The 24,653-nt window shown below is 37.0% G+C and overlaps 1 protein-coding gene across 1 annotated transcript in view; it reads left to right on the top strand.

The window, feature by feature from the left end:
* The window catches only part of FBXL17 (F-box and leucine rich repeat protein 17), a 486,505-nt gene that overhangs the window by 302,217 nt on the left and 159,635 nt on the right, over positions 1 to 24,653 (top strand). The window contains exon 8 of the mRNA XM_012804603.2: positions 22,146 to 22,222. Within this exon, the coding sequence (XP_012660057.1) occupies positions 22,146 to 22,222 (77 nt within the window). The remainder of the gene's footprint in view (positions 1 to 22,145; positions 22,223 to 24,653) is intronic.

Genomic DNA, 24,653 nt, shown 5'->3' on the forward strand with positions numbered 1-24,653 from the left:
ATCACAAGATAGAAACCAGACTTGAACCAAGGTCTCTTGGTTCCATGTGCCATGACCTTCCCATTCCCTTCACATTAGTATGATTTTGTAGAGCTGCTTTATTGCTCAATATATCTAAATCCATCCCTCCTTCAATAACCAGGAGGCACTCTGCCTCTATATTCTCCGATATTTAATGTCTTTTAGTTAACTTCCAGGCCAAAAGTCTCATGCTCACAAAGTCTCGGAACTTATCTGTCTATTCCCACAAATCATTTGGCAATTAACTTAGTGTTTTGAAAGAGGCAAAGATACTGAACCCCAAACCAATTTAAGAATATGTGAGTAATATAAACTAATTGTGTAGAAAGGATATTATTGATGCTGCTTTGTGAATTTTTTAAAAAATTCAACAGTATTTCTTGAAAGCTTTAACATGTCAAGAAAAATACCTATCGTCTTATTATCATCTGTCTGTATCTAGATACTATAATTGATTTCTGGGTCACAGGACATATTAAAGTTTTGTTAGTTTCATTTGCCCTGTATCAAGAAAATCGAGTACATCTCTAGGTCATGTGTGGCAGCTAGAAGGACATAAATTAAGAAATGAATAACACTAGACTGTTCTGTGTACCTCTCTGTTAGCAGGCTTCACGGCAAGGCCTGAAGGTTGACAGCTAAGGCAGTAGTCACCTTTTATGAATGAAGTGTGACTAGAGAGAAGGCAGAAGCTCCAGATTAGAGGCCCACTGACAAAGGGGGCGAGGGCAGCTGCTACACAGCAAGTGTGCCCATTGCGTTTTTGAGCAGGCAATATCTCGTTTCTAAATGCTTATTAGTAATCAGGATTTTGTTATCAAACCTAAATATTTAGTTTGTATGACTTTGATAGTTTGATTTAAAGAAATTACAATATAAAATTTGTCTTTTGTTTTCCAAGATATAATGGGCTTCAACATTTTTATTATTTTTAGATAAAGAACCAAACTATATTATTTTTAAATTGATGATGATGGTGACTTGTGGTGTGTAGCTTGAGGCACTCATTATATATTCATTTTATGCTGATTTGGTGCTATGTTAAGTTTCTCAACAGCTTTGAGATAGGGGCTGTAATTATATCAGATCCATGACAAAATATATTTTACTGAGATCAACTTTGTTCTACCCTAATTTATTGGAACAGACTTTCCATAATTACACTATTGCCCCCAAAGTGTGTGAGCAAAACTTGGGATTATGCTAGTGCTGCTGATACTCAGACTGATAATTTTTAACCAGAAAAGATGTTTAAATTCTGAGACTTTATAATGGTGATTTTGAACACTTCACATAACTGCTTTGGGAAAGAAGCTTATTTTCGGCATTCTTTTTCCTTTTACAGCGAAGTTCAAAGGCATCTTGTTTTCTAATAACTCACTAAAATGAACGTTTACTCTCCTTCCTAGCTATCATCAATACTTTGTTAAGTAGGAAGAATCTGAATAAATAAGTTGTTGCGGGTATAGTGTTCACTCAAGTCTAGTGGAAATCAGTATTACATTTGTCACAGTCAGTACGTATTTGTCTTTGATCAGATACAAAACACAGCTTTGCACACTTTGGGAAAGCCTCCAGCTTCTCACACTGTGTTTACTGAAGCTCTTCTGTCACGTGAGCTCCATTATTAAAACTGTAAAACATCCTGTCATTTTTAAAATTTATACTGCTTTAATTTTATATTATGGATTAATTAAGTGAAACAGTTGAAACAATATTTTGAACAGGATTTTAAAACAAAAATAAACGTTGGATGCTATTAACAAGAGACCCAAAAACTTTAGACCTAAAAAACAATAGACTTGTAACATAATAGAAGCCACTTTTCTCTTCCACGGTGAAAATTAGTATTTGAAGAGTTAAAGCAAGGGGGGAGTTTAAAATAAAATATGTAAGGAATTTACATGATTCCAAATTATATAAATGTCCATGTATCCTTGAGTCTTCTGCTGAGGCCTGAGATCTTCCGTTTCTCGGTAAGCACACTGGTGGGAGTTTCGTGATGTCTGTGACATGGACACACCACAAGGGCAGCACCAAGTGTTTCAGTTTTTAGTACATTAAAAAGTGGACTGAGCAGTAAGACACGAAGCGATTTAACTATAGAATTCATTTGAATTTTATAAACTTGTATATTCCCTAAACTTTTACAGTTATCTCACACCTAATTTAAAAGCATAGTTTTAGTGATCTGCCTGTATCAAGTATTAGCAGAAATAGTTCTATAGAAATAATTCCTTTTCACTTTCAAATCTCATCATTTATTGTAGCATTTAATTAAATTGCACAAGTAAAATAACAAATATGGTTGACATATAAATGGATTCGAGGGCAAGTTGCAAATGTTAAATCCAGAAGATAATGAGTTTTTAAACTTTAACATTTATTGTGGAAACTTTCAAACACATGTAAACACAGAGAGGATGGATGGTATGTAGTGAATTAATTCTCTTGTGCCCACCATCCAGACAACCGTGGCCAGCGTTTCGCCATTATTGTTTGGTCCGCTGATTGATTCAACTTTTCTTTATTCTTGAAGTATTTTGCCACATATAAATACTTCAGTTCTCTCTATCTGGTGAAGTTTTTTTTTTTTTTTTTTAATGTACACATTCAGTACTGTTATTGTAACTAGCAAATGTAGGAATAATTTCTGAACGTCATTTATTATGTTTAATGTACCTACGTTACCTATGTTTAATTTTCCCTGTCTTGAAACATACTCTTTTCAGCTTATTTATTCAAATCAGGGTCCAAACTAGGTCAAATATTTAATTTGGTTGCTGTAACTTTTAGGTTTCCTTTATCGGCTAACACTCCCCCTTCTTCTGCATATCGTTTATTTACTAAAGAACGTGAATCATGTATTCTGCATAATTTCTTACATTCTGTGAGTAGCTGATTGGTATATGGTGCCATTCAATGCTTGGCTATGTGCCTGCTCCCTCTGTATTTCCTGTGAATTGACAGGTAAATTAGAGGCGTGGTTAAATTCAGCTTCCTGGTTTTAGGCCAACATACTACATAGGTGGTTCTGGATTTGTCTCGTGTATGAAATCCGGGGCACACGATGTCTAGTGATAATGGAAATTTTAATTCAAGTAATAAGGCAGGTATGAACACATGCAAGGCCCTGCTCTAAACTTAACGTATCATGTCTTTTAATCCTCACAAAGACCCTAGAGGTCCATGTTATTGCCCCCACTGTGCAAACAAGGAAAGTGAGGCCTGGGGAGTTTAACACGGGGAGTCCTGGATTTGGTCCTCGGCGCCCAGCCTGCTGAGGCTGTGCTCCAGAGTGCCCTGCCACTCTGCCTATCAAAGGCCCTCACGTTTACGCATTAAACTAAGAAGAGTTAGGGATGTTCTAGGCCCCCCCAGTAAACAGACTATCTTAATTCTGTAAGCAAATAAATGCCTAAGAGCATATATATGAAAAAAAAAACGTGCCCGAGAACCACGTTGTTTACTCTGCCTACCTTCTTTGAAAATAACACCTTGTAAAGCCCATATTTTCTCCCTGTGATATTTACCCTCACATTGACAAATTGGGATATTCTCCTTGTCTTGCAGTAGAACTGTTCATAGAAAGTAAATTTACTTCCCTTAAGCAAATGTTTCTTCTCTAATAACAAGGAGTATAAGATGAGTTTCTTGCAGTTAATAGCAATATTTTTGGTAGTCATAATATTTTCCAAAAAAATTATTATGGCCTCTGTTGCTGCTTTATCTCACAGTAGAGTGAATATTATAGCATCTTCTCTGTGGGTCTTACCTGGCACGGGAGATATGTTTACTGAGAGAAATTCAGCAGAGCCCGCTTTAAGTTTCCATTCCATACTCGTACCCTATTATTTATGTTTTTAACCCTGAGAATCTACACATACTTTTTTTCTCTTCTTTATTCCCTCTATATTTTGTTACTACGTGTATTTCACCCCTTTTATTAGATAGTTTTTGCACAGGCATTTCTCTTTGTAACTGTAAATAATAGAGTCCCGATGCTTAAAAATAAAGCCCTACTTGGTTGAAATACATAGTCAATGTATTATTCTGAACCATAACAGTTATTCAGAACCCTGAGTGGAACCAACAGCACGACTTGCACATGAGGAATCTGTGTGCACTAGTTTCCCGCATTTGTTCAGCAAACCTGCTTTGAGTATCTCCTCAAAGAGGAGTGAGACCTGGGCTCTGCTGCTGGGCGTGTGACGTGTGATGTGGTAGCAGGACAAGTGAGGCCGGTTGGTGACAGACTGCATGCAGCGGCCACAGCAGAAAGCAGGAAAACTAAAGGTTAGGAGCAACAGTCACTCTGAGAAGAGACAAGTGTCTGGGTTTGAATTAAGGGTTTCCTGCTCACATGGAGGTGATGGGTATGGTATTTGCAGGGGTTACAGACTTAATTCTATAAAGGCCAAACATAGACTGTAAGTGAGGAAGTGCATCAAATGGAACCTTCGGGAATGCTGGGGAGGGCGGCGCCCGAGAGCGCATGTCAGACCTAAAGGCATTTGTATATTCGTTTAAAACACTGACTCAGCCACGCAAGATATGGCCGGGCTGCCTATTTGTGATCCTTTAGGGTCCATGTGTAAGACCGGAAAGGTTTACCGTTTTCAGAAAACAAGTCCGAATTATGACGAATCTATGGCCTAGAATATCCCAGGTTTCAGGCCAGACTGAGAAAAGTAGATGGAGGCAGGGGGCCAAATCAGACAAAAGACGAGGTAGCTTCCTTTTGGTGTGCAGCAGGGAGGACAGAGTGGTCCCAGTAAAGCGGCCACCGGTTGCTGCCACCTTAGGCCCCAAAGGAGTGTTGTTAGGCACCTGCTTAGTGTCAGCGTGACAAAGGCAGCATAAACTGTCGAGAAGGTTACACTTTGACCTTCCTTACTGCTTGCACAATTCAGTGTTGTTGTTATTTTTAATGAAATATAGATTTGGAAGGAAAACCATAGTTTCGTTCCAACACTTCATGGCCTCTACACACCTTAATCTGGCCTGGATCCAGCAATAAAATCACAGATTTCAAGCACAGAGGGATTAGGGTGGCAGGGCATGGATGGGAATGTCAGGTTCAATCACAAATTTGGCCCCACACTGTTTGTATGATAGTTGGAAACTGGTCAATATTTTAAAAGTACAGTTCTAGTCATGTAAAATTCTTCCTCTCCCCAACAATTCTGAATATCTCATAATTAATGTTGGGTATTGTTTATACTAAGAGTTATGAGAGGTTTTAAAACTCATAAATTTGGGCTCTTAAGTTTCGCAATAAACATGTATTTTTTCCCCTTTCCATTATTTGTAGATGTTAATTCAAATTATTGTTCTTAGAAGACGGTGTTGTTATGCATTCCCGTTGAGAGATTACGTTTTAAAATTTGGAAATGAAAGAGTAATTTGGAGTCATTTTCTATGACTTTCTATTTTAGATCATTAGCGAAAAAGAAATAATGTTTATTGGGGGAAAGTTCCCATGAACAGCAGTTTTATTATTTTAGAAACTGTAAAGAATAATAAGAGAAGATGGAATTACTTTCCATGTTAATAAATAATCTTGAGATTGATAGTGAGTTTACTTTAAAAAGAATTAGGTTGAAAGTTTTGAAAGTTTTATGCTATAATTGAATAGTATAAGGTGTAAAATGACTTTTAAGAGCTTTTATACAGTTAATAACTTTGCAATTATTTCTTAGTGGTTTCCATTTTTAAAATTAATCTTATGAAAAAATAACAAAGTTTGTCTCTCCTGCAGGACTAAGGAAGCATTTTTATGTTTGTTTGAGAACTTCCAAGGCTCTAGTATGTTTCAGTGAAGACTTTTATGTGTGATATATGGAGCTATGAAAAAAGTAAATAGGCTGTATGTTCCTTAAAACTGAGCAATTCACTTAAATAATTAGAAATAGTAAAATAAAGAAATTTCTCTTCCTTTGTAATTGAAGAAAACCATGGTGGGAGGTCCAGCTTTTACTATTTGTTGGCTAATGCCAGATTTCTAATCCAATTTCTGCTAAAACCATTTTTTAAATTCCTTTGGTGATGGCATAAGCAATATACCTTGTAAGTTACATTATGTAATGTCTTCCACTAAATATTCAGTGAGGGTAGAAGCCTTACATGAAAGGCCTGATGCTAACAGGATCATGGTTTGGTGCTGATTTTAAAATGGTTCCTAACCTCTGATTTCACTCATGAGAGATGATGTGGAGGGCTATACAGATTTCAGTGCTGAGGACTCTATGAAATGCCTGGGAGCTCTTTCCTGAAGTTACTTGATTATTGCTAGACAATAGGTTCCTTTGAGTAAAGGTGGTAGGAGCCATGAAGATATCCCAAGGAACAAATATGCAGAATGTTATCTGGGGTCAAAAAGTTCCTGCAGGGGGGACTGCACCAAGCATTGTCTGAAAAATGAATGAATTACATTATCTCTGTTTACTTTTATGTCTTGTGATTTTTTTAAAAAAAAGCATTCTGGAAATATATGAATTACTTTTAAAATATTAACAGGTTCCCAATTATCTTTTGTCTTAACTTGCGCATTTCTTAATTGTGTATTTTCTTAAATGAAAAAATAAAAATAGTAGAATTATCATCATGATGAGACCTTTGAATTTTTCAGTGTTGAACTAGGCTCTGTTATGGATGTACAAGCCTGAGAACATGGAAGTTGGTGCACACACACTGCTTAAAGTTGGTGGGAATGCAAAATGGTTTAACTTTGGAGGAAGATTGGACAGTTTCTTATATAACTAATTATGCACCTACTGTATACATACTATTAGTACCCTAACTCAGTAAGTCCACTCTAGGTTTTTACCAAGAAGAAATGAAAGCATATATCTACAAAAGATTATATAGTAGTAATCCCCTATACTGTAATAGTAAGTTACAGAATCTGTTAGGTGATTAAGCATGAAATGTCTGATTTTGAATCAGAAGTTTCATTTATTATATCTCAAACAAGAAGCAGTGCAATTAATCAAAGTATGTGCCTCAACTATAGACACAGTTTAGCCACTGTGACAGTCGCTTGTGTGTGCCGGCAGCAAAGACGCCTGGAGAGTAAATAGCAATAAAATCTCAAGAGGTGTTTTCCACAGCTCATTGAGAATTGAATAATTTTTTTTTTTTTTTTTTTTGCAAGATGTGACACAAAGCCTGCAAGAAGTGGCAGTCAGTTGGCATAAGGTCTGGACAGAAAATTTCCAAGTCTGACTTCTATAGTTTGCTGGGTATGCAGCAGCATTATCTTGTGAGAGAACGGGCCTCTCTCTGTTGCCTAATTTCTGCAGCTTACCTGCACGCATCCTCCTCATGGCGTCCATTTGAGTACAGTAGACATCTGTTACCAACTGAGCAGGTGTCATGACACTGAGGTGGGTGATACCAGCACTGGACTACCAAGCAGATACCATTAGCTTTTCTTTGAAGAGCACAGTAGAGCCTCCAGAGCTGACCGCCTCCCTGCACTGACCACCTCAAGTTGACCTAATTTTCAAGACCAGACATGCACCTACACGTATGTATCAGTACAGTACCTTGTTCCTCATGTTGACCAGTTGGTTACAGTCCCTGAGTTGTCTCCATACAGAGGTTCTGCTATATTCAGTTTGGGGCTGTGTTTCAGCCCTTTATCCAGCCATCGTGCTTAATGCTTGTGATTGTCAGAAAGAATCCATTTTTCATTACTTATAACAATATGGTGTAGAAATGGTTTTCCCTTATGTCATGACAGGTGGCAGTGAAGCAAAGAAAGTGAAACTTTAGACGATTTCCCTTCTGATGCTCATTTAATTCACACAGAGCCCACCTATACAGCTTCTTTACCTTGTCAGTTTGTTTCAAATGGTTCGATATTGTTGAAATGATAGCATCAAACCTTGCTGCTAATTCAAGTGTAGGTTGAGATGGATTCGCTTCCACCTCAGCTTCTACCACATCACAATCCACGTTGATCTTGAGTAGCCCACGTGGCTCATTTTCAAGATTCAGATCACTGGAAGGGAACTTCTCAAACCAGCCATGTACTGTGTATTCATCAGCCACACCTTTTCTGAACACTTCTTTGGTATTTTGAGCTGTTTGTATTGTACTGGTTCCACGATGGAACTGATAATTAAAAATAACACAAATTTTGACTTATCCATGGTTTCACAAAATTTGTTCTAAATTGTTTTTCAAAGTAATCACAAACTAAACCATACACTTGAAAGAAGGATGTACCTTCACCTCCTTCATTAAAAAAAAAAAGTGTCACAGTGAAATGTCAGAGTTATCACCTGTCAAATTTATTGCTTAGGGAAGCTGGACATTTCTTTTCTTTTTTTTTTATTGAATGATAGCTGTGTACATTAATGCAATCATGGGGTACAGTGTGGTGTTTTCGTATACCACACTGTACCATATACCATATAATTTGAGATATTTTCATCAAACTGGTTAACATAGTCTTCATGTAATTTTCTTAGTTATTGTGTTAAGACGTTTATATTCTACTTTTAGAAAGATTCACTTGTACCCTTGAAAGATAAACCATAGAGGTGATCCCTCCAATCACCCTCCCTCCACCCATCCACCCCCCTTTATGCTCTTTTTTCTAATTCAAGCAAACAGAACATAAAAACTTACAAAAAGTTTAGATAGAGACAGGATAAATTTTTTCAGAGAATATTGAAGGTCAGCACTCATTTAGTGGTGTACGAATGGCTTGCTCCCTGGATGGGGTGTTTTTGAGGCAGGGAGGGAGGCCAGCTCAGTGACAGGATGATGAGGACGGGGATGGCGCTGCGGAGGATGGAGTGGCTGCTGCAGCGTCAGGTTCTAATCTGTTGCTGGGGAAGGGGCGCTGACCACTGAAGTCAGTTTCTTTTTAGTACGGTCATTTTCTTTTTTTGTCATAAATGGCCTCGTAGCAGGTGATATTCTTAGTAACTATGCAGAAAACCCTGGAAACTGCTCGGTGTCAGGATCTTGCCTCTCAAGGCACTGGCTTAAAGATGCTACACCACCATCATCTCCTGCCATGAGGGCCTGTTTCAATGCACAGAAGAAACTTGTTCCCGAATCATTAATTCAATTATTTAATTATAAATTATGCTTATGGGGATCCTTGAAAGCCAGTTGTCTGTAACCCAGGGCTGCCTGAATGTTCATTTCTCACAACTAATTACATTTAAGATTTGTGTGCAGTCACAAATTTCATAGTAGATAAATCTTAATAACAAAGTGACTATTATCAATAACTTAAAATGCATCTTAAAATAAATAAATGGTGGAATTTAAACAATCCTAACACAAAGAAATGATGAATGCCTGAGATGGTAAATACCCCAATTACCCTGATTTGATTAATTCACTATTGTATGCCTATTTCAAAATATCACATATATCCCATGAAGAAATACACCTTATTATGCACTCATAATAATTTTTTAAAAATGAAAAAGTATTGAACTCTAGTTAATGATATGTACAATTGCTAAAGTGTTTAGGAGTGAAATGTATTGATGTCTGCACTTACTTTGAAATGCATTTAAAAAGGGTAAATGACTAGATAGAGATAGGAATGGATAGAGAGGTAGATGGATATGGCTGAGATAAAGCAGATGTAATAAAATGTTAATTATAGACACTAAATGGTCTAATGTGTTTTCACTGCACAATTCTTACAGCTTTTTTTGCTTAAAATTTTCTATAATAAAGTACCAGAGAAAAATGGATATTTATTCTAAAGAAGTTTCACAAACCTGCTGTTTTGCTGTTTATTCTAATTCATGCTGAAGTAGCATTCTTTGTTTTCCTTTTTTGTCTCTATAATAACTTAAAGTTCTGTCCTATCCAGTTACATCATCTTAATTGCAACGAGCTTGTTACATTTATAAATGAAATTCCTTTGTGTCATACAAGTAATCCAGTGATTAGTAACATTTTTAGGGACTGGTCTGATTTTCTGTATCTACCATAACAAATTACATCAACTTGGTAGCTTAAAAAGAACAAAAACTTACTCTGTCACACTTGTGGAGGCCAGAAGTCCAAAATCCGGTTTCTAGACCAAAATCAGGGTGTCATTCTCCCTCTGGAGGCTCCAGGGAACAATCTGCTCTTTTCTTTGCAACCTCTGGTGGCTGCATGCAGCCCTTGGCTTGTGAGCGCATCACTCTAGGCTGTCCATGTGGTAACATTGCCTACTTTTCTCAGTAAGAGGCCATCTGCCTCTTTCTTAAAAGTAGACTAGTTTGTAACAAATTTATGGCCTATCCAGATAATTTAGGATAAAATCTCCCCATCTCAAAATCATATCTATAAAAACACTTTTTCCACAGATGGTAATATTTATTGTTTCCATGAATTTAGACTTGATGTCTTTGGAGGCCATTATTCAGCCTACTACTGGTAGTGTTTTTTAATGTGCTAGGTACTGTGCTAAATAGTCACATGTACATAACATTTCATTGCTTGCTATATGCTAGGTCCTGCTCAAGGTACTGTACCTTCATTTTTCTACTAAGAAAATGTAATTTATTGATTCACATAAACATACTGTTCATATACATTTATTTCTTGTATATGTGAACTATTTAAGTCCTAGAGATGTACTTTAGAAAATACTATTCTAGTCTAAAGAACCCTGCCTTATTTGTGCAGAGGATTTAAAGTTGACATGATTGTGAATTCCCTTTGGAGAGAGACTTATCTATCTTTATATCTACATAATTAATGGCACAGTAGGTGTTAGTAAATGTTTGTTGAATGACTCAAAGGAACTTCATAAACATTATGAAATGTAACTTGTACAAAACCTTTAGAGGTAGATATTATAATTTACATTTTACAGAAGAGACTGATTGATAGAAGCTAAATTAAGTACAACATCCTGCACAAATACACATAACATGTACATACACATACAGTTTTGACAGTATGAGCATTGGAGAATTATTTTCATTATCCATAACTGGTTAATTTTCTACATGCAACATTAAAATTTAGTAAAATTCTGATGTAGCTAAATATTATGTTTTATTTTGTATTATGTTACTAAGCATATGCAGTAATACTTCACAGTTTTTTTTTTTTAACATTTTAAGAGGCCAATTTCTCATGGATTAAGTCCAGCATGGTATTAAGAAGTGGAAAGAAATTTCCTAAGTATAGTAGAACATTCTAGGCTGACTACCCGTGGGACTGTAACAGACTGATCAGCTTGTGGGGTGGTCAACATGAGGAGCTAGGCCTACATTACTGATAACATATGTACAGGTGGTGCATGTCTGGTCTGTGAAAGTTAGGTCAGCCGATAGAGGTGGTCACTGTGGAGGTTCTACTGTCACACAGGGTATTTTGATATTTTCTTACAACTTCACCTCTCCACCTTTCCAGAAATAACTCAAGCATAACTAGTATTTTTGTGCTTTCTTTTGAGCATAAGATTTTTTTTAAACTCATAGTATGATGAATAATTATTATGCTTCCCTCTTTCTTTGGTTTCTTGAAAGCTTAAAATTTTATTTCACTTAATAGAAGCTTTTCAAATCTGAATTGTACTAATTCCTTCAGAGTGAATATGCCCCAGATTTTATTATTTTCATATTCAGGTTTTTTACCTTCCCTGCTTTCTCCATTATTTCCTTTGTAGTTTTATATGCATTTCTCCGGTGGAAGTAAATCTAGATATTAACAACCCCCTAAAGTAAATTTCAGTCTCTTAGTAATTAATACAATATATGAATATATTATTTCTCTACTTTTTCCTCTTTAAAATATTTTCTCCCTAAGCTTAATTCAACTAATACTTTCCTAAGCACTTATCACACCCACTGACTTACTCATGCTCTTATTCCCATCACCTCTTTCTAAGTATGAAAAAGAATATGTAGCACTGAATTCCATTACTTTTCCCACAGCCCCAAATGTTGCCACATGGCCTAAGGGTATTGTGTATCTGATGACCTTGTGCTTACCTTTCAATAAAAGATCACAAAAAATAATTTATGCTCTAACTTTATTTTTCTGTAAAATTCTATCATTACTGGGACAGAATTTATGGTACCCTCAGGACCTATAGAAGCGCAGGACTGACCAGCTGACTGCAGGCGTGTTTACTTGACATGGCTTTTCAATGTCTGGCATTACTCTTGGGTCTCTGTGCCACTCATGACTTTTGAAAATAGTAAACCTTTTCTCCCAACCTCTCAACCTTGTTTCTTCTTCAGAATACCAGAATTTACTCTTTTATTTAGGTGCTTGAAAAAGGAGTTTTCTGTGTCCAGCAGACATTTTAATGGTTTGTTGATTATGCAGGTAAAACAATAACTGTAATAACAGTAGAACATTTGAAAATATACCAGGGAGACATGCTGTTCATCTTGATTTATGCTTTTAAAAATAACAGAAAGCTGAGTTCTTGGGTTGGGAATGTTGCTTGTTTCCGTGGCTGTCAGACGTGACCTTGCCTGTGGAAGTCCCCACTGTCTGAAACGAAGTGATGTGCGCTTTCTCCTTTCCTGGTGTTTACTTACTGTCTTGTTTTTGCAACTTTCTGCAAGGAGGAAATGGGTAACACTTCTTCCCTGTGGTTTCTATCAGTCTTACACACTGATTCCATCAGCTTTCCTTCACTTTCCCAGCAAGAGAGGCTGGTGACTAGTCCAAGCAAAGTGGCCTGGATTTTCCAGGCAAAGTGGCCTGGATGGCATCTCAGAGACTTGGCTGCTGAATTCTTTACTTAGTACAGTTACAACAACTATGTTTTTGTTAATTTACTGACAATATCAGTAAAAGCAAAATGTATTTGTTAAGAATCATATATGTAAATGCATGCAGCTATGTACTGTATACTCCTTGCAATATAAGTTAAATTACATGTAATCAAGTTTTTGCATTATTTGGACAAATTAAACAATTTAGAAAGAAACCTCGAGAAGTGTATTCATTTTACAGGCTAATGGACTTTTTAAGGACTCACTGAACTGGCTTGATAGGCAGAGAAGCTAAGTAAGGTTTAATAGCATTTTTCTAGAATTTCTAAATCTCATCCTATTATATTTACTTGAATGTTAAGAAGAAAATGTGGAAGCCTTTGTGTCTCTATCCTTCAGATAAATAAAAAATAAATAAAATCAGTTGTCATCTTTGTTTTGGGATTTAAAAAATATAAACTGCATAATTTTCATAAGAGGATTCTTGGTTGATACCCTTCATTGTCATTTATAGAAACACAAGGACTGTTAAACTTGAGGTAAGGAAGTATAAATGTTATTTCTTTTATTTGCGTAAGAAGTCAACTCTCCCTGTAAACACAACGTGCCAAACAACTAACTGTGACCTGCTGCCTCTCTCTCCTGGAAATGTTAGAGCAAAGATGATTCACCCCTGACAGGGACATTAATATGTACTGATGGGGGCCTGGGAGTAAAGCAGGGGCAGCCCGGAGCTTCACAAGCAGGTTTTATGATCCCTCAGCCTCAAAGCATTCAGAGTTCACTCTAGCTTAGCATCAGTTTGGTCAGATTAGGTAATGTCCCTCCCTTCCTCAACCTAGGTGATTTTCCTCTGGTCTTATTACGTTGTTCCCACTGATGGCACATTTCTTGGTCCCTGCTGTAGAACTCTGTCCTCATCCTTCACTGTTTGGTAACTAAGAAGCAGCCTTGACTGTCCTGTTCTCCTAATTGTGGATCGATTAGTTTTGTATTGATATAAATGCTCCATGAAGTTACCTATAAATGTTTTTTATTAGTTTATGATAAGGCCAGGAAGTTGCTATGCTTAAAAATTAATGGCAAAGTGCAGGCCTCCGGAAGAGGAGTGCTTGAAGTACCTGGAGGACATTTGGAGTGGGAGGTTGATCTGCTTTTCTTTGTATTTGATTGTAGCTATCTAATTATAAGCTTTCAAAGACATCAAATGGGGCACCCTCCTCATTGCATTTAGAACTAAATCTTTTTTTTTTTTTCATATTGCTAAGACCATTTTCTCAAACAAAATTTTGAAAGGTCCATTGGGATGTTTAGAATCCTTGTTAACTAAAGTGAGAAGCCATTCTGTTAACTTTTATAAATTGCCTTTACCTTCTGTGTTTTATAGTCTTCTGAGAATCTGGCTTATCCAAAAAGAGACTTTGTGCCTTCCCATATGAGAAGGAAACCTTTTGTCAGCATCTTGTCTGAGTTGCCTCCCTGGCTACAGGTCACGGGAGGTCCGTGTTGAACATCAGTCTTTGGCTGTATCACAAAACTAGTATTGAAGCTCGGGCCAACTCCCAGAGTACAGGGGTTAAAGAGGCAATTAGTCACCACAAAGCAGAGTTGTGGCTGTCTTCTGGTGCGGAAGTCCTTAACTCTTTCATGAATGATGCCTGGAATCTCATCTGTGTGCTTTTATATTCCACTAAAATAACTTAAGTCACAGCCATTTTAAACTAAAGGTGATCTTAAAATATAGTCTGTTAAACTAAGACTTTTCTATCGATCCTCATAGCAGTTTAGGGTAGAAGGAGTAGGTATGTGCAGGGAGATCTTCGCTGTGAGTTTATTATTCCATCCAAATTTCACAGTATTCGTTTTAACTATTTGAAAGCCTGATAATAGCCTCTTAAAAATATTTCTCACTTTATTATCAATGTTTTTATTAATGGTGCTGGGCAGGGATGGTTTGGAGCTTGCCAGATTTTTGCCTGACCTTTTGCTCAGGCAGGGAAGGAGTGGCCTCTGATGAATTATAATTTACTAAAATGGACCATTATTTTACATTTTTAAAAATATTTCTGGTTTTATAAGGGCCTGGGCTTCTGCTTCCACATAGTAAATTTTTGTCACATGTAGGGTGGTAAAAATCTTCTCCTCTGCCCTCTCTATTAAAATAAACCATAGTATTAGCACCTATCATAACTGTATCAGAATTGTGCAGCCTCTGGATTCCCCTAGAATTATTGGTACAATTTGGTGGAACTCCAAACAGCTTAAAAGAAGGAGGAGGTTTCTTAACACTTCCTATTTCAAAATATCTACATTTTTTTCCCATTAAAGAATAATAAAATTAAAAAGTCTTGTCTTTACATTTTTTTCTTCCCTTTCTTTCTAGCATTTCCTTTAGTTGTGAAATATGACTGTCGTCAGCTGATTCTTAGTGGTTAAGAAATAGTAATATACTTTTGCAGCTCCTAGGTATAGACATCAGTGTCAACAATAATATCAAAAATGACTACTATTTGATCCATTATCAGGTTATAAGTATTATGTAGTCATCATTGTATAATAATGTGGCTTTATTATATCATATTATATCTTCTGGTATTTCTTGTCTTTGTTTTTTCATACAATGTTCACTCTGTGACCCAGACTAGACCGCAGTGATGTCATCATAGCTCACAGCAGCATCAGGTGATCCTCCTGCCTCAGCCTCTGGAGCAGCTGGGACTACAGGCACATACCACTAAGGCAGGCTATTTTTTCTGGTTTTCGTAAAGACTAGCTCTCTCACTGTGCTGCTCAGGCTAGTCGTGATCTCCTGGCCTCAACGATCTTACAGTCTCAGCCTCCAAAAGTGCTAGGGTTACAGGGTTGAGCCACCATACCTGGCTCTCTTAGTATTCTAATACATAGTTTACACTCAATAAAACATTGTTGAATTAAATTTATAAAAGCATAGCATCTTTTTTCTGCCTCTTGCATATTCTTAGCTCACCTTGTTACATGATATTTAGAGTACAGAGAAGTTGGGATAGGATAGAATAGTGGCTAAAATTAAGAACAAGACATTTGGATAAATACATTAGAAGTATTAAAGTCAGAGCCAAGTTTATCAGAAGTTTGTTAGTTCAGTCTCTGCACCACCTTCTTGGAAAACCTTTAATGATATTATTTCTTAGTAATTTAACAAAATGTACAGAAGTTTTATTCTATCTAGAAAACATTTTTAAAGAAGTCTGAGAAACATTCACACTAAAACAAAACATCTTTTGCTATATGAGTGAAAAAAGGATTTCTGTTGTAGTGGGTTTGTGACAACTATTCCTAAATATATTAAAACTATTAATCTGTTGTTGTATTACGCTTTCAGCACTGAATCCTGTTTACTCCCCAATTAGGCGAGCCATCTGATAGTGGAAGCACACAGGGAGAGGGTAGTCCAGAAAGAACCAGCGAACGAAGGCATCTTCTCTGCCTCCTTTTCTTTGAGGGTGTAACACTTCTGTTGGCAAAGATGCAAACCCATCGAAGTCAGGTTTCGAAAACATTTCAGTTCACAAGCCACTTCTTGTGGTATGCCTCATTAAAAACTAAACAACAGCACAATAGTCCCATTCTCATTTTGTAACCTTCCGTCACCTTTCCGTGTGACAAAATAGGCATGGCTTTGTTACTGTTGAAGCAAATGCTTAAAGTAATCTCGGGCTCACTAATCAGATATTGGCTTCCCAGAGAATAACATTTGGCAAGTGAGGATTTAATGAGTGTCCCAAGATAATTGTTGTTAACTGGTGGAGCTGGTGACATTTTGCATGTCATTCCTAGTCTTTGCCCCTGTGGTATATTAAGAATGTGCTTTGAGCATTGCTTTAGCATTTTAATTGCAAGCCAACCTTTTAAAAAAATCTTCCTTGCAGCAAATCTCTCTTCTACGAGAATAACTTTAGAAGTTTACATGAAAAAATTGACTTAGGTGTGTATTTGGTACTGTGCTGTTAATGGAGTTGAATAGAAGAGCATTTACCAAAAAAGTGTACCCGTAAAATGCAAAGTTCACTCAAGGAATTACCTTGTCACCCTCTGTCGCTTCCCTGAAATAACCTTCTATATGTCATGCATGCGCAGTTGTTTAACTAAAAGATAAAAATAACTATTTCATGCTATTCATGAAGGATTAAGGTGTCTTGTTACTAGAAAAAGTACCGCTTAGGTGTAACGCTCGTAGCTGCCATAGCATTCCAATGCAGTAAGGGGGAAGTTCCTGTTAATGGATTCTGGATTGCTTGTCAGTCTTTTGGGGGAAGATGAAGAATATTAATAGATTCTTGAACTGACTTTTCTTGTAAATGTTTACCTGTAAAATTATCTTTCTTTGCACATAGAAATCATTCATATTGTGTATTTTTTGAAGGCAAGGCATACCTGTAAATTATGCCCATTCATTTACTGCACAACAATTGGGTTATTCTTCAGTAAAATTCAATTTGAGGCTTTAGAAAAATCAAGCAGGTATCGTTATTCTTTCCATAAGATGCCAAATGGTGTCTTGGTGGCCTCTGCTATCCTTTACATGACTTTTTTGTGTATTCCGAAAGGATTAATATATGTGTACGCAACGGCTGGTTCTCAAGTCACATGTGTAATTCCACATACTAATGAGTTAGTCAGGTGAGCCTCTCCGCTCGGATCGGGCTAAGTCTGTTCTCTTGTCGCTCTCTCTGTTGCCTGTAGATCCTCTCGACTCCTTCCCACTTGTATATTTGTATTTTCAGCATCTTTATCCTCTACCCACTTACAATTGGCGTAACATAGGTTGGCTTGTTAGTTTGTTTGGTTTCTAGCAATGATAAAAGTGAGGTTCTGCTTCTAACCCCCCAGTAGATTACCGTCATGATGTGTTTGTTTCAGGAGTTTTGAGACGCGATCTACTTGTTCGCTCAGCCGTGCACACGCCTGGCTCCTGGTCACACTCATTTGCCAGTTACTTTACGGCATTCTTCCTACTTTTTTGTTTTAAATCTGTGGGGTTGTTTTTGTCTTGTTTCATTTTTTTCTTCTGCATAAAGATATATCTATTACTCAAATATAAAAGTGACTAAAGAAAGAACATTATAAAGTTTATTTTGAAATCTTCCAAGCCACATACTAATGCATCTCTAACGGGGACATTTCTTTTCACACCTCTGAGGTGATTGAGCCTGTCCTTTAAAGTGAGATTTGCAAACCAGTGTCTGGCAGCTCCAATTAGCTTCTTTGGGGTTTGAAGCACATCACAAACAGTAACAAGGTCTCCTAGGACACTCCGATTGCAAGCAATGTAGTCATATTTCCTCATTAGTTCTTTTCAATTGTCACTAATGCCATGTTCCAGCTTTTGAGTAGGAGACAAAAAACATAAAAATTTGGTATGTATGTAGAATGGACCATTGTTTTCCATAATTCAAGGCTCTTTTGGGTTTCTTTGATAGTTTTGAGGCTTACACAGCTTAATTCATTAACCTTTAGCCTTCACATAAATCAGGCGATTAGGAATCTATTGCTACGGAGACAGATTTTCCCTCCACTGAAATGAAGTAATGCCTTCTCTTCTTTGAAAAAAAAAATCCTATAAAGCTCACAAAAGTAACCTTTCTGTTGCTTTTCAAATTTCATCAAATGTTTCAGGTACATTTTAGAACATTGCCAAAAGCCAAGTGAGCATAAAATTACATTATTATCCAAGATAATTCTGGTTTCTTTGGATACTTCAGAGCTGGTTTCCTGGCCCTTTTGGTGTATTCCGAAAGGATTTATATATGTGTACGTAACAGCTGGTACTCAGGAATTTACAATGGTAGAATTTTTTTTTTAATTCTCTTCAGACCTTTGCCAAAACATAAAAGCAAGAAAATAAACTCAGCAGAGCCAATTCAGAATAAACTAAAGTATATTTAAATGAACCTAAGACATTAGATTTGGAGAAATTTTTCATATGGACTCATGTTGTAGAGAAAGCTGATGGGGGCTCCAGTAGAGGGAGGTGGTGGTTCTGTGTGTCCCTTGAGGTGAGATGGGAATGTTACGTCTTTTGATTCTTTATTCAAAATACTCTGGTTAAGCACACCCCGCTTGATTCCTCAGGACTCAGGAAGACAGTTTATTTGGCTTAATTGTGTTTGACATTCCTGGGCTACTGTAACAGTATTTAGTGTGATGCAGCATTTTCCCACTATGCCATTTTCTCATATTATAAATTTCTTCTTAATTGTATAGATTGTTACTTTTCATAAGAATACAGTTCTTTTGTAAGTATTATAATTTCTTACAATTTCATGCATGAACATACTGACCCGTAGAGAATGTTGGTCCTCTGATATTCTGCAGTTTGTCCTTAGGGATGAGAGGACAGGGTGTGCGAGAGAAAGAAGAAAGCGGTGAATGCTGGATCCTGTTTAGGGGTTTCTGGCTAGTCCCTAGGGACAGAATTGTAATTTATTATTGTAATTAATGAACATTCTCCTGTGTGGTATCTGAGAATAAGAAAGGGTATGAAAACGCAGAGGTTTTAAACATGGGTCTGTCACTGTTCTGTTCACGCAAAGATTAGCCCTCTGCAATAATTTGTCTCTTTTATTGGTGCCACTTAAAAAGTACCCCTTGAAAATCTTATATGAGTGCTGGTAGTCGAAAGTTTAAATAATTGCTAAGATTTATGTGCACATAGTATACAATGAATTGAGAATTGCCCTGATACTAGTACAACCAAGGTTGTGACTAGTGCCACAACTCTGTAAAACACAGACTTATGTAGAGTAAGTGGGCTTCACAGACTTGCATTCTGTACTTCTTATAAATAGATTCCTAAGTGGACCCCAAGTTTCATGAGAAAAGGACAGTCACCACCCGTGGTCTCTCATCTTGGGCTGCCGTCACCACATGCTGCCTGGGACACTAGACGTGGGTGAATACTAAGGCTTCAGACACCAGCCAGGCACCGGAGGTGGTGTTCTCTTCCCACCAATCTGCTGTAACGGGGAGAACACAAACCACTTCCATTTTCAACTCTCAAAACAATAGCTATTAATCGACTTATTTCATCCACTCAATTTTGTGTTTTATTATTACATTACAAGTTTCTGTCCAGATTCATAGAACTTGTCCTCAAATATCCCATCCGTGAAAGATAAGAAATTAATATTTTGAAACAAATCTTCCAGGGACTGCTTTTTCCCCCTCCATGAATTCTTATTCAGTGAATGGTTCTCTGTTGTCATACCTTCCAGTCCACTGGCCGAGGGTACAGGGTGACCGGCAGTATATAGAAATCTGCGTACCTGGAAGCAGAAGGAGCAGAGCGACACTCTTCGGGGATGCTCTAGAAAAGCAGAGCGCTCTCCCTTTACGCTCCTCCTTTCCTTTATTGTCTGAAAAACGCTTACTGCTCATTCTCTAATCGCGCGTTCTCTCTTGAATGGACTATTTTGTGATATCTGTTCATAAAGGTCCACACTTCTGCAAGTTTTCTCTGCCACATGGGGAAACAGCGTGACGCTCACGGCCTTTCATCAGGGTAGGACGGTCTCCTCCAGGGACTGTCTTTCCTTAATATAAATACCAGTTCTCACTGCCTCTCCAGTGGCTTCTCACGTGGTTTGCAGGGTGAAACCGATGTTGTGGTTTGCTGCTTGTGGTTCCTCTGTCCCGAGTGTTCTCATACACTTGTAGCATATCTAATATGAAATCAAGTAGACAGCACAGATAGGATGCTGTTTTTGTTTAGAGTTTTTCATAATCAAATATGCAGTCACATATTTTAAACCACTGGAATAGAACATGAAAACAAAACACAATTAATGATTTTTAGTGGATCTGAAATATTGGATCTGCTAATATTTTTGTTGAGTGATGGAGGAGGACAGTAAGATACATCTTCTTGATTTGACAGAAAGTCATTTTTTAAATTATTCAAGATTTTATAATTATCTAGGATCTTTATTTTTACTCTTAGCATGTAAAAGTTAGGCTTTAAAATTGTCTGTAAAATGTTATGATTGGTAATATTTCATTTCTGTTTTTATCCTTTCCTTTTTGGTGAACTTACTCAAATGTTACATTAAAACCAAATGGCATGGGGAATTGGGTTTTGAAATTTCCCTTCACAATAATCTGTAACTTTTGTAATTTCATTGTGTTGCCATTTTAGGTTTTTGTCATAGTCATAGAAAAGGTTTTCCATTTTACCATACATCTTTTTTAGTAGTCAAAAAAGCATGTTATTCAGTTATTTTGAGGAAACCTGGAATATTTATCGTTCTATTAAACCAAAATTCTATGAAAAATATTTTAAAAGAAAGATAAATCTTCCTTATAACTTATTTAACCTTCAATAATGAATTATGTGAAGTAAAATTGTATAAATTCCTGACATTTTATGAAGATCCCTACAAATAAGCCAGACAGCAAATAAAATATCTGAAAGACAGAGATAGATTCTGAGTAATTTTTTGATGGATTATGCACACAGGCATCAAATTACTTGGTCCTTGTGTCCTAGAAAAGGTTAATGACTCTTTTTGCTTTTACCCTTTTACTTAACTGTTATTTATAAAGATTACAACATGGACTGCCTTGAAGAGTGCCCATGCCCGTGTGTCCGTACGACCACACAGTTTTCTGATATTATAGGATTCGGAGCCCCAAAATGGATAGGATTGTTAATCATTATTTTTCAAGTTCATTCATTTCTGTACTAAAACTTCCACTAGGGCTAGGAGCAGAATAAACTATTGGCAAATCTTTTAGTGTAAATGAAATCAGAAAAGACTTTAAATTTTAACTATCTATTTGTGTATCATTAAAATGGCCTAAGCACGACAATTCACTTAAACTATTAAGCTTAAGACATTTTATAGTAAAAGTTCTTATGTATTCAGATTCTTCTTTCACCTCTAATTTAGGAAAGATTTTTCTTATGTTAAATAAAATTCCACAAAAATCTTTATTTCAACGTTATCAAATTTTATCCTTAATAATTGACTATCACCACCCACCTATAATGATGATTCAAGTATAGTCAACATATAACATAACTGCTTTATGTTATTTCATTATATAAATGACATGTTCATTATATGGCATATGTTTACTAGCCATTTGTCACCAAATGTGGCATTACTCTTAAAGAAATACGGGAATGTCTCTTCTGCATCTCTTTTGTTTTGAAAGCTGCACTAGTTATAGCAGTGTTTAATTAAAGACATTTAGGCATTAGAGCACTTGAGTTTAAAGCAGGGAATATGATACCTTTTCTGAAACAGCTTGGAAGGGGTTTGTTGCAAGAAGAGAGCTGTGACCTCTTCCTGTTAAATTTGTTGCTAAGCCTTGGCTAAGCTACCTTCAAATGCGTTCGTATAACTCACCGCTTTTTGGTGTGTTTTTCAGGTGCGTGGAGGTCATTGCAAAGGAAGGACAAAACCTAAAAGAGCTGTACTTGGTGTCCTGTAAAATCACAGATTATGGTAAGTAAGGAGCCATTGTCCTAATACCGTGAGGAATAAAAAGTTACAAAATCAATGAAAGTTTTTTTTAGGAAATTAAGAATTATCTTGTAGACACTCTTTACGTCTTCATTTATACTAATTGTCTTCATACCAAAAAACAGAAAACATCAAGAAATCCTGAGCTAGGGACTGTAGCACAGTCAGGTACCTGCAGGTGCCCACATACTCACCCTGGGCTTTAAAATACAGCTCGCAGGAGTATGAAATGAAAATAAGGACAATTAAATGTTTTATAAAGTAAATATTACTAAGTAATTAATTATCCTGAGTTCATTTGCTTAAACAACTTAACACCATGTCAAAGGCACTTCTGCTAACATTCTGAATGTCTAGCCTTCTCTTCTTTTTGTTCAGTTTTCTAAATTTTTTTTTATCCATTTGTGCATTTCATCTAATTATACAGTTTTAACCAGATACTTGGCTTTGTAAGAGAATGAGTTAGTGTTCTTATTTCTTTCCCGACTCTTGGATTTGTTCATTTAAATTTGAGAATATGTTTTCTACCTTGAGGGAAGTTAACAATCCATAAATTTTTATTGTTAGCTGTGATATATACTAATAAATGAGACCCCATTCCTAGGATGTCATGATGCCCATCTGCTCCAGGTGGGAGAGTATTAAACTTATCTCTATCAGCTACTAAATTCATCTTTTTGAAAATCTCTACTAGAACTATAATTTTTTTTTTTTAAGAGACAAGAGTCTCACTTTATCACCCTGTGTAGAGTACTGTGGCATCACAGCTCACAGAAACCTCCAGCTCTTGGGCTTAGGCAATTCTCTTGCCTCAGCCTCCTGAGTGGCTGGGACCACGGGTGCCTGCCGCAACGCCCGGCTATTTTTTTGTTGCAGTTTGGCCAGGGCCAGGTTCAAACTTGCCACCCTTGGTATATGGGGCCGGCGCCTTACTCACTGAGCCACAAGCGCTGCCCTAGAACTATAACTTTTTTAAAAGTTTTAAAAACAGATTTAACCTAGGAATACTCCTAATTTCACAGTTTATTTTTGGTAAATGACAAATATGTCTGATGTGGATTTATCTATAATTTTTCTGGATTATTGGTTTTTCCTAATTCTACTTGAAAAATGATTGTTTCGATATAGTTTTCTTCCCTTGTAGTTTGTTTTCTGGTTTGGCTGATTAGATTATCAATCAGATGTATAAGGGAATTCCAACATTTCCAGTGTCTCTCTATTGTCTGGGTCCCAAAGAGTCCCCCTTCCCCACACGGGCCCTTTTGAGGATGTCTGCACAGTCATGTAGATTGGTCAGTCGGTGGGTGTGGTCATTCATTCTCAAGTCTACGCTGCATTCAGAGTGCTTTAGCCTCAGTCCTCTGCAAGCTCCTTGGATGTTATCATATAAATCTTCTCTTTACTTATTCACTGCCAGCTGTCAGATAGCTAATAGCTAGGAGCTGTGCCATATATCCCTTATAATGAGGTCTCTTAAGAGGTTCTGCAGTGGAAAATGTTGCGAAAATCATACTTTCTTCTGGAGGCCTTGAGATACTTTATCTCAGAACAAAGCTAATGCCCAGCATTCATGTGTTAAGTTAGCAAGTACTAAAAAAATATTCCAGAAAATATGGGGAAGAAAATTTTAGACTTGGGAAAGACCTATGGTCAATTGGTATCTTTGTTCTTTTAACTTTGACCTTAGGGAAGTTTCTTCACATATCTAAGACTCGGTTTCCTCAACTGTGAAATGGGAAAGGAATGTCTGGCTGTGCCTTCCGGCACACCTGGCCCCAGGCTGCTGGGCACCCAGGCTGGGGACGGCACAGTCTGCACAGCTGACCAGTGCTGCTCCCCTGCCCTGGTGGGTCTTTCTGCTCACTTTTCTTTCCTCAGTCTTAGAAGAGGTTTTGTTTTTGTTATGACTATTGTTATAATTTAGTAATATCCTCATGTTCTGCTGTTTTGAGATTTTAGAATATCTTTTCTTCTGGTGTGGTTAAAATATGTTAGAACCTTGCCTGATAGAGTTTGCATTTGTTGGCATTTGTGAATTATTTTAGGTCAGTGGTTCTCAACACTGTCTGCATATTAGAATACTTGCAGTGTTTCTAAAATATATTGATGTTTGAACCTTACCTAAGACTGATTACATCAGAATTTTTAGGAGGTGGGGTCCAGGTAATAAATTTGTAAAACCTTCCTGATGGATAATAATGTCACTTTAAGTTGAGAACAACTGCTCTAGTTCATTTGAGAGGAATCAAGTGAACATTTGGGGACTTTCCCCCCACGTCAACAAGAAATCAATCATGATTTTTCTTACATCTCCGTCCCTTTGGCTTTCAAGCTCTTCACCCCTCTGCATCTCCCTTCCTCCTTCCCTGAGGTGTTAGGTACTCCACTGCTCCCAGGGAGGTCTCTGGGCATC

This window comes from Otolemur garnettii, unplaced genomic scaffold, assembly GCF_000181295.1.
Source record: "Otolemur garnettii isolate 467f Iridium unplaced genomic scaffold, OtoGar3 scaffold00030, whole genome shotgun sequence".
Lineage (NCBI taxonomy): Eukaryota > Metazoa > Chordata > Mammalia > Primates > Galagidae > Otolemur > Otolemur garnettii.